Below are 12,462 nucleotides of genomic sequence, written 5' to 3'. Positions count from 1 at the left end.
GAGCGCCTCTGCCCAGCCGCCCACTCTGGGAAGTGAGGGGCGCCTCTGCCCGGCCGCCCACTCTGGGAAGTGAGGAGCGCCTCTGCCCGGCCGCCCACTCTGGGAGGTGAGGAGGGCCTCTGCCTGGCCACTCCGTCTGGGAAGGGAGGAGCGCCTCTGCCCGGCCGCCCCGTCTGGGAGGTGAGGAGCGCCTCTGCCCGGCCGCCACCCCATCTGGGAGGAAGTGAGGAGCACTTCTGCCCGGCCGCCCCGTCTGGGAGGTGAGGAGCACCTCTGCCTGGCCGCCACCCCGTCTGGGAGGAAGTGAGGAGCGCCTCTGCCTGGCTGCCCCATCTGGGAAGTGAGGAGCGCCTCTGCCCGGCCGCCCACTCTGGGAGGTGAGGAGCGCCTCTGCCTGGCCACTCCGTCTGGGAAGGGAGGAGCGCCTCTGCCCGGCCGCCCCGTCTGGGAGGTGAGGAGCGCCTCTGCCCGGCCGCCACCCCGTCTGGGTGGAAGTGAGGAGCACCTCTGCCCGGCCGCCCCGTCTGGGAAGTGAGGAGCGCCTCTGCCTGGCCGCCACCCCGTCTGGGAGGAGTGAGGAGCGCCTCTGCCTGGCTGCCCCATCTGGGAAGTGAGGAGCGCCTCTGCCCAGCCGCCACACCGTCTGGGAAGTGAGGAGCGCCTCTGCCTGGCCACCCCGTCTAGGACGTGAGGAGCGCCTCTGCCCGGCCGCCCAGTCTGGGAAGTGAGGAGTGCCTCTGCCCGGCCGCCCTGTCTGGGAAGTGAGGAGCGCCTCTGCCCGGCCGCCCAGTCTGGGAAGTGAGGAGCGCCTCTGCCCGGCCGCCCAGTCTGGGAAGTGAGGAGTGCCTCTGCCCGGCCGCCCTGTCTGGGAGGTGAGGAGCGCCTCTGCCTGGCCGCCACCCCGTCTGGGAGGAAGTGAGGAGCGTCTCTGCCCGGCCGCCCCGTCTGGGAAGTGAGGAGCGCCTCTGCCCGGGCGGCCCCGTCTGGGAAACGAGGAGCGCCTCTGCCCGGGCGGCCCCGTCTGGGAAGCGAGGAGCGCCTCTGCCCGGGCGGCTCCGTCGGGGAAGTGAGGAGCGCCTCTGCCCGGCCGCCCCGTCTGGGAGGAGAGGAGCGCCTCTGCCCGGCTGCCCTGTCTGGGAGGTGTACCCGACAGCTCCGAAGAGACAGCGACCATCGGGAGCGGGCCATGAGGATGATGGCGGTTTTGTTGAAGAGAAGGGGAGGAAGTATGGGGAAAGGAAGGAGAGATCAGATTGTCGCTGTGTCTGTGTAGAAAGGGGTGGGCATAGGAGACTCCATTTTGTTCTGACTAGGAGAAGTTCTTCTGCCTTGGGATGCTGTTGATCTATGGCCTTTCCCCCAGCCCCATGCTCTCTGAAACATGTGCTGTGTCAACTCAGGGTTAAATGGATTAAGGGCGGTGCAAGATGTGCTTTGTTAAACAGGTGCTTGAAGGCAGCATGCTCTTTAAGAGTCATCACCACTCCCTAATCTCAAGTACCCAGGGGCACAAACACTGCAGAAGGCCGCAGGGTCCTCTGCCTAGGAAAACCAGAGACCTTTGTTCATGTGTTTATCTCCTGACCTTCTCTCCACTATCATCCTATGACCCTCCCATATCCCCCTCTCCGAGAAACACCCAAGAATCATCAATAAATACTTCATAAATTAAAAAAAAATAAAAATAAAAATAAAAGCTACAAAAATAAAAAAAATAAAATAAAATAAAAAAAAAATAAAATAAAATAAAAGGATGGAAACGTACTCCAAACATGGAGACATACCATGGAAACATTAATCAAAAGAAAGCTAGATTGGTTATATAAAAATTAGATAAATAAATACGAAATACTGGCTGGACATGGTGGCTCCCGCCTGTAATCCTAGCACTTTGGGAGGCTGAAGTGTGTAGACTGCTTGAGCCCAGGAGTTCGAGACCAGCCTGGGCAACATGGTGAAACCCTGTCTCTACAAAAAAAAAAAAATACAAAAATTAGCCGGGCATGATAGCATGTGCCTGTAGTCCCAGCTGCTCAGGAGGCTGAAGTGGGAGGATGGCTTGAGCCTGGGAGGCAGAGGTTGCAGTTTGTGAGATCATGCCACTGAACTTCAGCCTGGGCAACAGAGTCAGACCATCTCAAAAAAAAAAAAAAAAAAAAGAAAGAAAAAAAAAGAAAATTACATAATGATAAAAGAGTCAATTCCCAAAGAAGAGATAACAATCCTAAATATATATGCATCTAATAACAGATCATCAAAAGACATGAAGCAAAAATAGATAAAATTGAAAGGAGACATATACAAATCCATAATTATACTTGGAGACTTCAGTGCCTCTCTTTTCAATAATAAATAGAACGAGCATCGCTTCTCGGCCTTTTGGCTAAGATCAAGAGTAATAAATAGAACAAGCAGAATAAGGCCAGGTGCAGTGGCTCATGTCTGTAATCCCAGCACTTTGAGAGGCCAAGATGGGAGAATTGCTTGAGCCCAGGAGTTCGAGACCAGCTTGGGCAACAGGGCAAAACCCTGTCTCTACAAAAAAAAAATACAAAAATCAGGCGGGTCTGGTGGCATGCACCTGTAGTCCCAGCTACCTAGGCTACTTATGCTTGAGCCCAGGAGGTTAAGGCTGCAGTGAACCATGTTTGTGCCACTGCATTCCAGCCTGGGAAACAAAGTAAGACCTTGTCTCAAAAAACATAAAAATAAAAAACAACACTCTGCCCAATTATAGCCAAGTACACATTCTGTTAGTGCACATAGAACATTAAAAGACCTTCTGGGCTATGGAAGAAACCTTAGCGACTTTTAAAGATGAAACCAGACAAAGTCTCTTCCTGACCTAATATCTGGATATTAAACAAAAATTTCTAAATCACATGAATCAAAGATAAAATCATAAGGGAAATTAGAAAATATTTTAATAAAATGGAAATGAAAACATAACATAGCAAAATCTGTGGGATTCTGCTAATGCAATATTTAGAGGGAAACTGATAAAGGGAAACTGAGACATGCTTTTATTTTTTTAAAAAAGAAGTATCTCAACCAGCCTGACCAACATGGAGAAACCCCGTCTCTCCTAAAAATACAAAATTAGCCAGCCGCGGTGGCACATGCCTGTAATCCCAGCTACACAGGAGGCTGAGGCAGGAGAATCGCTTGAACCCAGGAGACGGAGGTTGCGGTGAGTCGAGATCGTGCCATTGCACTCCAGCCTGGGCAATAAGAACAAAACTCCATCTCAGAAAAAAAAAAAAAAAAGAAAGAAATATCTCAAATGAATTATTTAACCTTTCACCTTAAAAACTGGAATAGGCTGGGCATGGTGGCTCACACCTATAATCCCAGCACTCTGGGAGACTAAGGTGGGAGGGCTGCTTGAGCCCAGGAGCTTGAAACCAGCCTGGGCAAGACAGTGAGACCCAATTCTACAAAAAATTAAAAAATTAGCCAGGCACAGTGGTGTACACCTGTAATCCCAGCTACTTGGGAGGCTGAGACAGGAAGATCCCTTGAGCCTAAAAGTTTGAAGCAGCAGTGAGCTATGATCACACCACTGTACTCCAGCCTGGGCAATAAAATGAGACACCATCTCTTAAAAAACAAACAAAAAGCACAACTAGAAAAAGAGTAAATTATATCCTCCAAAAAGCAAAAGGAAGAGAATCATAAAGTGCATAAATCGAAGAAGCTGAAAAGAAAAACAATAGCGAAAACCAATAAAACCAAAAGCTAATTTTTTGAAAAGACTGATAAAATTGATAAATGTTTAGTCAATCTGTCCAAGCAAAATAGAGAGAAAATATAAATTAGCCAGGCATGGTGGCTCACGCCTGTAATCCCAGCACTTTGGGAGGCCGAGGGGGGGTGGATGACCTGAAGTCAAGAGTTCAAGACCAGACTGACCAACATGGAGAAAACCCATCTCTACTAAAAATACAAAATTAGCCCAGCGTGGTGGCACATGCCTGTAATCCCAGCTACTTGGGAGGCTGAGGCAGGAGAATTGCTTGAACCCAGGAGGTGAAGGTTGCGGTGAGCCGAGATCACACCATTGCACTCCAGCCTGGGCAACAAGAGCAAAACCCTGTCTCAAAAAAAATATATATATATATTATATATATATATACACACACACACATAACCATTATCAGAAATGAAAGAGGAGACATCATTACAGAACCTACAGACATTAAAAGGAAAATAAAGGAATATTACAAAAAATTTTTGCCAATAAATTAGACAACTTATATGAAACAATTCTTTGAAAGGCATAGACGCCAAAGTTCCTTCAAGAAGAAACACGTAATCAAAAAAGATACAATTAAGTTACCTTATTATATGTTTGATTTGTAGTAAGATACTACTTTCTAGGGTAATGTTCAAAGCACTTGTTAGGTACTGATTGAACTCCTTGAAGAACATTTCATTTCCTTCTTCATACTTCCCGTAGTTCTTTGAGTACTCTTTTTGAATGCAGTGATTGGTCAAATGGCAGGTTTTGTCTTGGAAATTATCAACATGATATGGTTCTGAAGCAGTCCGAAGCACACCCTCTCTATAGAGGTAGATATTATACTGATGATCCACCAAGACCCAGCTTCTGCAATTCAACAAAAACACTGCTTTACTCAAGTCATCCAAAGTTTCTGCATATTACATACATCAATCTCCACATCTTGACTTATTTTCTGGGGTAGGTGAGGAGTGGGAGGCAACTACAGAAGGAGGAAGTTTCTAAAACTGTAAGAGGCATATTATGATTTAGCTAAGATAGTGAGTTATCACTACAATGAGGCAAACAAAACATTTTACCATAAATAACAAGGAAATTTTGATCAAAAGATAAAGCATTTTGAAGAGATTCAGATGATTTTTTTTTTTTTTTGAGATGGAGTTTTGCTTTTGTTGCCCAGGCTGGAGTGCAATGGTGTGATCTCGGCTCACTGCAACCTCTGCCTTCTGGGTTCAAGCAATTCTCCTGCCTCAGCCTCCTGAGTAGCTGGGATTACAGGCACATGCCACCACGCCCGGGTGATTTTTGTATTTTTTGTAGAGACAGGGTTTCACCATGTTAGCCAGGCTGGTCTCAAAATACTGACATCAGGTGATCCACCCACCTTGGCCTCTCAAAGTGCTGGGATTACAGGCATGAGCCACCACACCAAGCCCTAGATGGGTTGGATTTTAAGGTTAACCTATGAAACCTCCATTTGTTATGTCTCCTCTTTGAGTAATCTTAAGAGTGTTCCTCCTGAAGATGATCTGACACAGGGTTGATGTTCAAGAAGCGACAAATCGTTATGAAGCAATCAAGGAGACAGAGTCCTTGGCAAGGAGCTGACAGCAAGGCCAAGAGTAAGTTGGAGAGGGAGGGATGTTTAGCTTTAGAAAGCACCACACAACATCTTTCTCCATGCCAAGCCCTTTGCTCAGAAACTTAAAATCCCCTGAGGTGTGGTCATAAAATCCACAGAGTGGGACACAAATAATGAAGTGAGGAGAAATTATTTGGCAAGGTTGCACAACCTGTTGTGTCTGAATTACGTGTTCCATGCACATCTCTCAGTTTATTCCATGAGCAAGACCATACATTTATATTCATTTCTTTGCATCTACAAGTCATTTTCATAGAAAAGATTTTTTTTTTTTTTGACACAGGAGTCTCACTCTGTTACCCAGGCTGGAGTGCAATGGTGCGGTCTCAGCTCACTGCAACCTCCCCTCCCGGCTTCAAGTGATTCTCCTTCCTCAGCCTCCTGAGTAGATGGGATTACAGGTGCCTGCCACCATGCCTGGCTAATTTTGTATTTTTACTAGAGATGGGGTTTCACCATGTTGGCTAGGCTGGTCTCGAACTCCTGACCTCAGGTGATCCGCCCACCCTGGCCTCCCAAAGTGCTGGGATTACAAGCATGAGCCACTGTGCCCGGCCAGAAAAGAATATTTTTTAAAAAAGAAAATCCATAATCGTAGTAACATTTTCTAGATGGAAAAAAGAAGAAAAATAGAAAATTAGGTACAGAAGCTCAGTTCCATTCAGCTGCGCTCAATTTTGGTAACACATTAAACATGGTCAAACACTTCCTCATATTCCATGTCCCCCTCCCCACCATATAACATGGCAGTTTTTTCAGATGAATAAAAACAAAAGCTATGGACATGAATGCATTACCGAATGTCAAACTTGCGATGACCTGGCTCAAGCAGCAGAGGGTGCTCAAGATATTTCTGGATCACGTGCACTTGGCCCTGGTTGTCTATGAAATCGAGAAGCTCTGAAGCCTCTGAGGAGATAAGAATGCCTTCACCTAACAGGGAAAAAGCAAAAGAGAAACCAGTCCAATTCAAACCAAGAGCTCTCTATAAAGCCAGAAAGGAAATACAAACAGCAAAAACCCCACAAGAGGCTTTCAATGTCCTACTCACCTTTTTCCCTCCCTTCCTTACTCCAGTCTCCCACACGCTCCCTTCTTCCCTCAAGAGCACCCAGGATTATCCTACCAACTCTTTCTCCATACGGGTTGTCAACGCAATCTTGGCTGGCTACCACCATGAAACCTCAGTTTTACAGAAATTCAAAGTGCCTAAGCGCTCAAAATAAATACCATTCTTTACTGGTCACTGGCTACCACAATAAAGACTATAATGACAACAAATCCCCTTCCTTCACTATATCTTCTAGAACTACCAGGAAGATAAAGGCATAAAGATGAATGTTCAAGTACGTCCCTTGCAGCATTGTAACAGAAAAAACTGGATACACTGGAATTGTCCATTAACATTAAATAATTGATATATCCTTTTTGATAGCTTGAAGTATAATTCATATACCAAAAAATGTATCCTTTGAAAGTGCACAGTTCAATGGCTTTTAGTATATTCAAGAGTTTTAAACCATTATTACAGTTTTTGTTGTTGTTGTTGTTTGTTTTTTTGAGATGGAATCTCTCCGTCGCCCAGGCTGGAATGCAGTGGCGCAGTCTCAGCTCACTGTAACCTTCGCCTCCCAGGTTCAAGCGATTCTCCTGCCTCAGCCTCCTGAGTAGCTGGGATTACAGGCGTGCGCCACCATGCCTGGCTAATTTTTGTATTTTTAGTACATATGGGGTTTCACCATGTTGGCCAGGATGGTCTTGGTCTTCTGACCTCGTGATCTGCCCACCTTGGCCTCCCAAAGTGCTGGGATTACAGGTGTGAGCCACCATGCCCGGCCTACTACAGTTTAACTTTAGAACGGTTTCACCACTTCCCCCCAAAAAACTCTGTACCTATTAGCAGTCACTCACTACTCCCTCCTCACCCCAGCTTCTGACAACCACTAATCTACTTTCTGTATCTATGGATATCTCATCTGGACATTTCATATAAACGGAATCACACAGTATGTGGCCTTTTGTGTCTAATTCCACTTAGCACAAAGTTTTGAAGGCTCATCCCCATTGTAGTGGGTATTAGTATCACGTTCACTCCTTTCTATGGCTGAAGAGTCATTTTTGTTCAGTCATCCATTGATGGACGTTTGCATTGGTTCCATTCTCGTCTGCCTCTTATGAATAATGCTGCTATAAGATTTGCACACAAGTTTTTGTGAACATATATTCTCAATTCTCAGGAATACTAGGTATGCAGGTGTGTACCACCACATTAGCTGATTTTTGTATTTTTTTGTAGAGATGGGGTCTTACTGTTTGCTCTTTTTCTAATTGGATTATGTGTCTGTTGTTGTTTACTGTTGTTTTGAAAGTTGTTCACATATTCTAGATCTGAGTCCCTTGTCATATGTATGACTTAAAAATCCTTTCGCCCAGTTTGTAGCTCATTTTTATCCTCTAATGAGGTGTTTCATAGAGCAGAAGTTTTATTTTGATGAGGTTCAATTTATCAATTTTTACTTTTATGGATTATACTTTTGGAGTCAAGCTCAAGAACTCTTTGCCAAGCCCTATCTCCTTTTTTCTGAAAGATTATTAGGTCCACGATCCATTTTGAGTTAGTTTTTGTATGAGGTGTGAGGCTTATGTTGATGTTCATTTTTCTGCCTGTTGATATCCACATCTAGTACAATTTGTTGAAAAGTTTATCCTTCCTCTATTGAATGGCTTTTGCACCTTTTTCAAATATCAGATGGGCATATATGTTTTGGTCTATTTCTGAGTTCTCTATTCTCTTCCACTGATTTATGTTTCTTCTGTTTTTGAGACACAGTCTTGCTCTGTCACATAGTGGTGTGATCTCGGCTCACTGCAACCTCTGCCCCCTGGTTCAAGCAATTCTCATGCCTCAGCCTCCCGAGTAGCTGAGAGTACAGGCATGCGCCACCACACCTGGCTAATTTTTTTGTATTCTTAGCAGAGATGGGGTTTCACCATGTTGGCCAGGCTTGTCTCGAACTCCTGACCTCAGGTGATTCATCCGCCTTGGCCTCTGCTGGGATTTCAGCCGTGAGCCACTGTGCCTGGCCCCACTGATTTATGTTTCTATTTTTCCATGAATACTACAGTGTATTGAGTACTATAGCTCTAAAATACGTCTTAGTATCAGGTAGCATGTTCATTTATACTTTATTCTTCTTTTTCAAGATGTTTAAGCTATTCTAGGGCTTGTGCCTTTCCATATGAATTTTTATTATTTATTTATTTATTGACATGGAGTCTTGCTCTTGTCGCCTAGGCTGGGCCCAAGTGATTCTTCTGCCTCAGCCTCCTAAATAGCTGCAATTACAGGCGCCCGCCACCGTGCCTGGCTAATTTTTGTATTTTTAGTAGAGACAGGGTTTCACCACGTTGGCCAGCCTGGTCTCGAACTCCTGACCTCCAATGATCCACCCGCCTCGGCCTCCCAAAGTGCTGGGATTATAGGCGTGAGCCACTGCACCTGGGCTCCATGTAAATTTTTTTTTTTTTCTTTTCTTTTTTTGAGATAGAGTCTTGCTCTGTTGCCCAGGCTGGAGTGCAGTGACGCGATCTTGGCTCACTGCAACCTCCGTCTCCCGGGTTTACGCCATTCTCCTGCCTCAGCCTCCCGAGTAGCTGGGACCACAGGTGCCCGCCACCACGCCTGGCTAATTTTTTGTATTTTTAGTAGAGATGAGTTTTCACCGTGTTAGCCAAGATGGTCTTGATCTCCTGACCTCGTGATTCACCCGCCTCGGCCTCCCAAAGTGCTGGGATTATAGGCGTGAGCCACCATGCCCGGCCCCTCCATGTAAATTTTAAAAGAAGCTCCATGTCTGTACAAAAATCTTGCTAAGATTTTGATAAGAATTACATACACCTATAGACCAGTTTGGGGTGAACTGACATCTTAACTATACTTTCCTGCAATCCATGAACACAGTATGTCTGTCCATTTCTTTAGGTCCTCTTTGACTTCCTTCATAATCATTTTACTATTTTTAGCATACAGAGCCTGTACATGTCTTGTTAAATTTATACCCAAGCATCACATTTTCTCTGGGGTGACTGTAAGTAGTACTGTGGTTTTTTGTGTTTTTTTTAGACGGAATTTTTGCTCTCTTGCCCAGGCTGGAGTGCAATGGTGCGATCTCAGCTCACTGCAACCTCTGCCTCCTCGGTTCAAGTGATTCTCCTGCCTCAGCCTCTTGAGTAACAGGGATTACAGGTGACCGCCACCAAGTCCGGCTAATTTGTGTATTTTTATAGAGACAGGGTTTCAGCAAGTTGGCCAGACTGGTCTCGAACTCCTGACCTCAGGTGATCCGCCCGCCTTGGACTCTCAAAGTGCTGGGATTACAGGTGTGAGCCACTGCACCCAGCTAAGTAGTTTTGTGTTTTTAACTTTGGTTTCCACATGTTCATTGTTGGCATATAAAAATGTGATTAAGTTTTGTGTGTTGCTCTCATATCCTGTAACATGGCTGAACTCACTCTTTAGTGAGTTGTCACCATTTCTTATTTTAACCATTTCAATAAAAGTGTAGTGACAGCTCGTTGTGGTTTCAATTTGCTAGAATCTTCTGATCTATGCTTTAGATTTATAGCTGATTTCTACCTGGATCTCATGCTTTCTGTATAAATGAATTCAATTCAGTTCATTAATTCAATGATCCACCTTTCCCAAATGTTAATGCCCTTTTCAACTACCTTGTTCCTGTCACTTGTTCTACCATCTGGTGAGCTTCTTGAACAAGAAACTGCAAATCAACCTGGAAAAGTTCCCTTCTTCTCTTTCCCTACACACATGACTCATGCTGTTTCATCTCCCTTAGGAATCAGACTCAGATTTTTTGATACAACAGTATCAAAAATTATAAAATAAATTTGAATTTTATGTATTGTTTTATACCTACAAAATAAGAAAACAAAAATGGTGATACTTTTAATGAAAGTTCGTCATGAACTGCTCTGTTAGCTCACAGCCCTTTGAAAAAGCCAGAGGATAACACAGAGCAAGAGCCATAAAGGCTTCATATCATTTGGCCAAGTAATCTCATGTTTCAAACTTACTCTAATGAAATTTTTAAGAAGAAACAAGAGTCAAGGCTGGGTGTGATGGCTCATGCCTGTAATCCCAGCACTTTGGGAGGCTGAGGTGGGAAGATCACTTGAGCTTAGGAGTTCAAGAACAGCCTGGGTATCATAGTGAGACCTCATCTCTACTAAAAATAAAAAAATTAACATGGTGTGGTGGTGCACGGCTGTAGTCCCAGCTACTCAAGAGGTTGAGATGGGAGCAGGCCCGGGAACAGTGGCTCACGACTGTAATCCCAGCACTTTGGGAGGCTGAGGCAGGCGGATCACGAGGTCAGGAGATCGAGACCATCCTGGCTAATGCGGTGAAACCCTGTCTCAACTAAAAATACAGAAAATTAGCCGGGCGTGGTGGCGGATACCTGTAGTCCCAGCTACTCGGGATGCTGAGGCAGGAGAATGGCATGAACCCGGGAGGCGGAGCTTGCAGTGAGCTGAGATCGCACCACTGCACTCCAGCCTGGGTGACAGAGTGAGACTCTGTCTCAAAAAAAAAAAGAGGTTGAGGTGGGAGGATTGCTTGAGCCCAGGAAGTTGAGGCTGTAGTGAACTGAGATCATGCCATCTCACTCCAGCCTGGGCAACAAAGTGAGACCTTGTCTCAAAACAAATATATATATATATACACATACACACACACACACACACACACACACACAAACATATATAAAATAAAAAATTAAAATTAAAAAAGAAACAAGGGTGATCTACAGCAAAGACATTTACTACTGTTATCTGTAATAGCGGAACAATGGGGTTGTTTCTAAACAATAATTTTCTGTTATAGATGTAGTATGTTCCCACGCTCCAGGTGAGAGGTGAAGGTGGCTAGATTAGAGATGGGCAGTGGACATGGTAAACAGTGGCTTCATAATGGATAGAGTTTGAAGGTTGAGCCAACTATACAAACCATGTGGAAGGTACCAAATAAATACTTCTTTAACAAGAATAAAAGCCATTCATTCATCCTATTGGTTTCATTTTATGGTTTCCAAACATAATAAATATATATCAAATATATATCTCCTCAACTCCTAAAGCAAAAAGTCTTTGGCATTTTATTCTCTCTTGACTTCCCCCTGCTGCTTGGTGTCCCTCTGAGTCTTGTCTTGGTGAGGGTCCAGGGATCACCAGGTGTCCTCACAGTGGCCATTCTGACTCCAATCCCAAACCCACAGGAGAAAGGATGTCTATTTCCTCTTCTAATTCTGTCATTTACCTTTGGAACCACACTAAGGGGCAGTACTTGAGAAAAGGTCACAAGAGGGGAGAGAGAAGTAGGTGAGGTACCTGGCTTGTGGCAAGAGTCCAACTCTCCCCCTTTCAGGGATACCAGTTGAGGCCTTCCTGTCTCATGGTTGGTGGAAAAGAAGGTGAGGTCTCTTCGACCCGGAATAGAAATGAGTACCAATGGCCAGATGTCTTCCAAGGCAATGTAAGAAGTGAGTTCAAAATGGAATGGTTTTTTTTGTTTTGTTTTGTTTTTTTGAGAAGGAGTCTTGTTCTGTCGCCCAGGCTGGAGGTGCGATCTCAGATCACTGCAAGCTCCACCTCCCGGGTTCACACCATTCTCCTGCCTCAGCCTCCCGAGTAGCTGGGACTACAGGTACCCGCCACCACACCCGGCTAATTTTTTGTATTTTTAGTGGAGACGGGGTTTCACCGTGTTAGCCAGGATGGTCTCGATCTCCTGACCTTGTGATCTGCCCGCCTCGGCCTCCCAAAGTGATGGGATTACAGGCAGTGAGCCACCATGCCCAGCCAGAATGGTTTTATGAAGAGCGTATGAGGGCATTAACATAGACAGAGATTGTTTATGTGTTCATTACATTGGGAACTGCCTCTATTTTCAGCCTGAGTTAATATTATAAACCTCAGCCCTTAACGCATTCATTCAACACATATTTGTTGAGTGCCTATGAGGAAGGTACAAAGATGAATAAGACAGAATGTCTGTGTTTGT

The 12,462-nt window shown here is 45.0% G+C and overlaps 1 protein-coding gene across 4 annotated transcripts in view; it reads right to left on the bottom strand.

Annotated features, from left to right (window-relative positions):
* Window positions 1-12,462, bottom strand: part of TTL (tubulin tyrosine ligase) — a 54,927-nt gene that overhangs the window by 29,220 nt on the left and 13,245 nt on the right. For 3 of the 4 annotated variants that reach the window (XM_054547935.1, XM_024242608.3, XM_003780400.4), the window contains exons 4-5: window positions 6,182-6,317; window positions 4,340-4,609 (exon numbers count right to left, since the gene is read on the bottom strand). In XM_054547935.1, the coding sequence (XP_054403910.1) occupies window positions 4,340-4,609; window positions 6,182-6,317 (406 nt within the window). Of the gene's footprint in view, window positions 1-2,908; window positions 3,222-4,339; window positions 4,610-6,181; window positions 6,318-12,462 lie in introns of those variants that run through there. The other variant, XM_054547936.2, reaches the window with a different exon arrangement.

The sequence above is a fragment of the Pongo abelii genome, chromosome 12 (genome assembly GCF_028885655.2).
Source record: "Pongo abelii isolate AG06213 chromosome 12, NHGRI_mPonAbe1-v2.0_pri, whole genome shotgun sequence".
Classification (NCBI taxonomy): domain Eukaryota; kingdom Metazoa; phylum Chordata; class Mammalia; order Primates; family Hominidae; genus Pongo; species Pongo abelii.
Note: the sequence above shows the minus strand (reverse complement) of the source record. Positions and strands in the feature narration are given on the sequence as shown.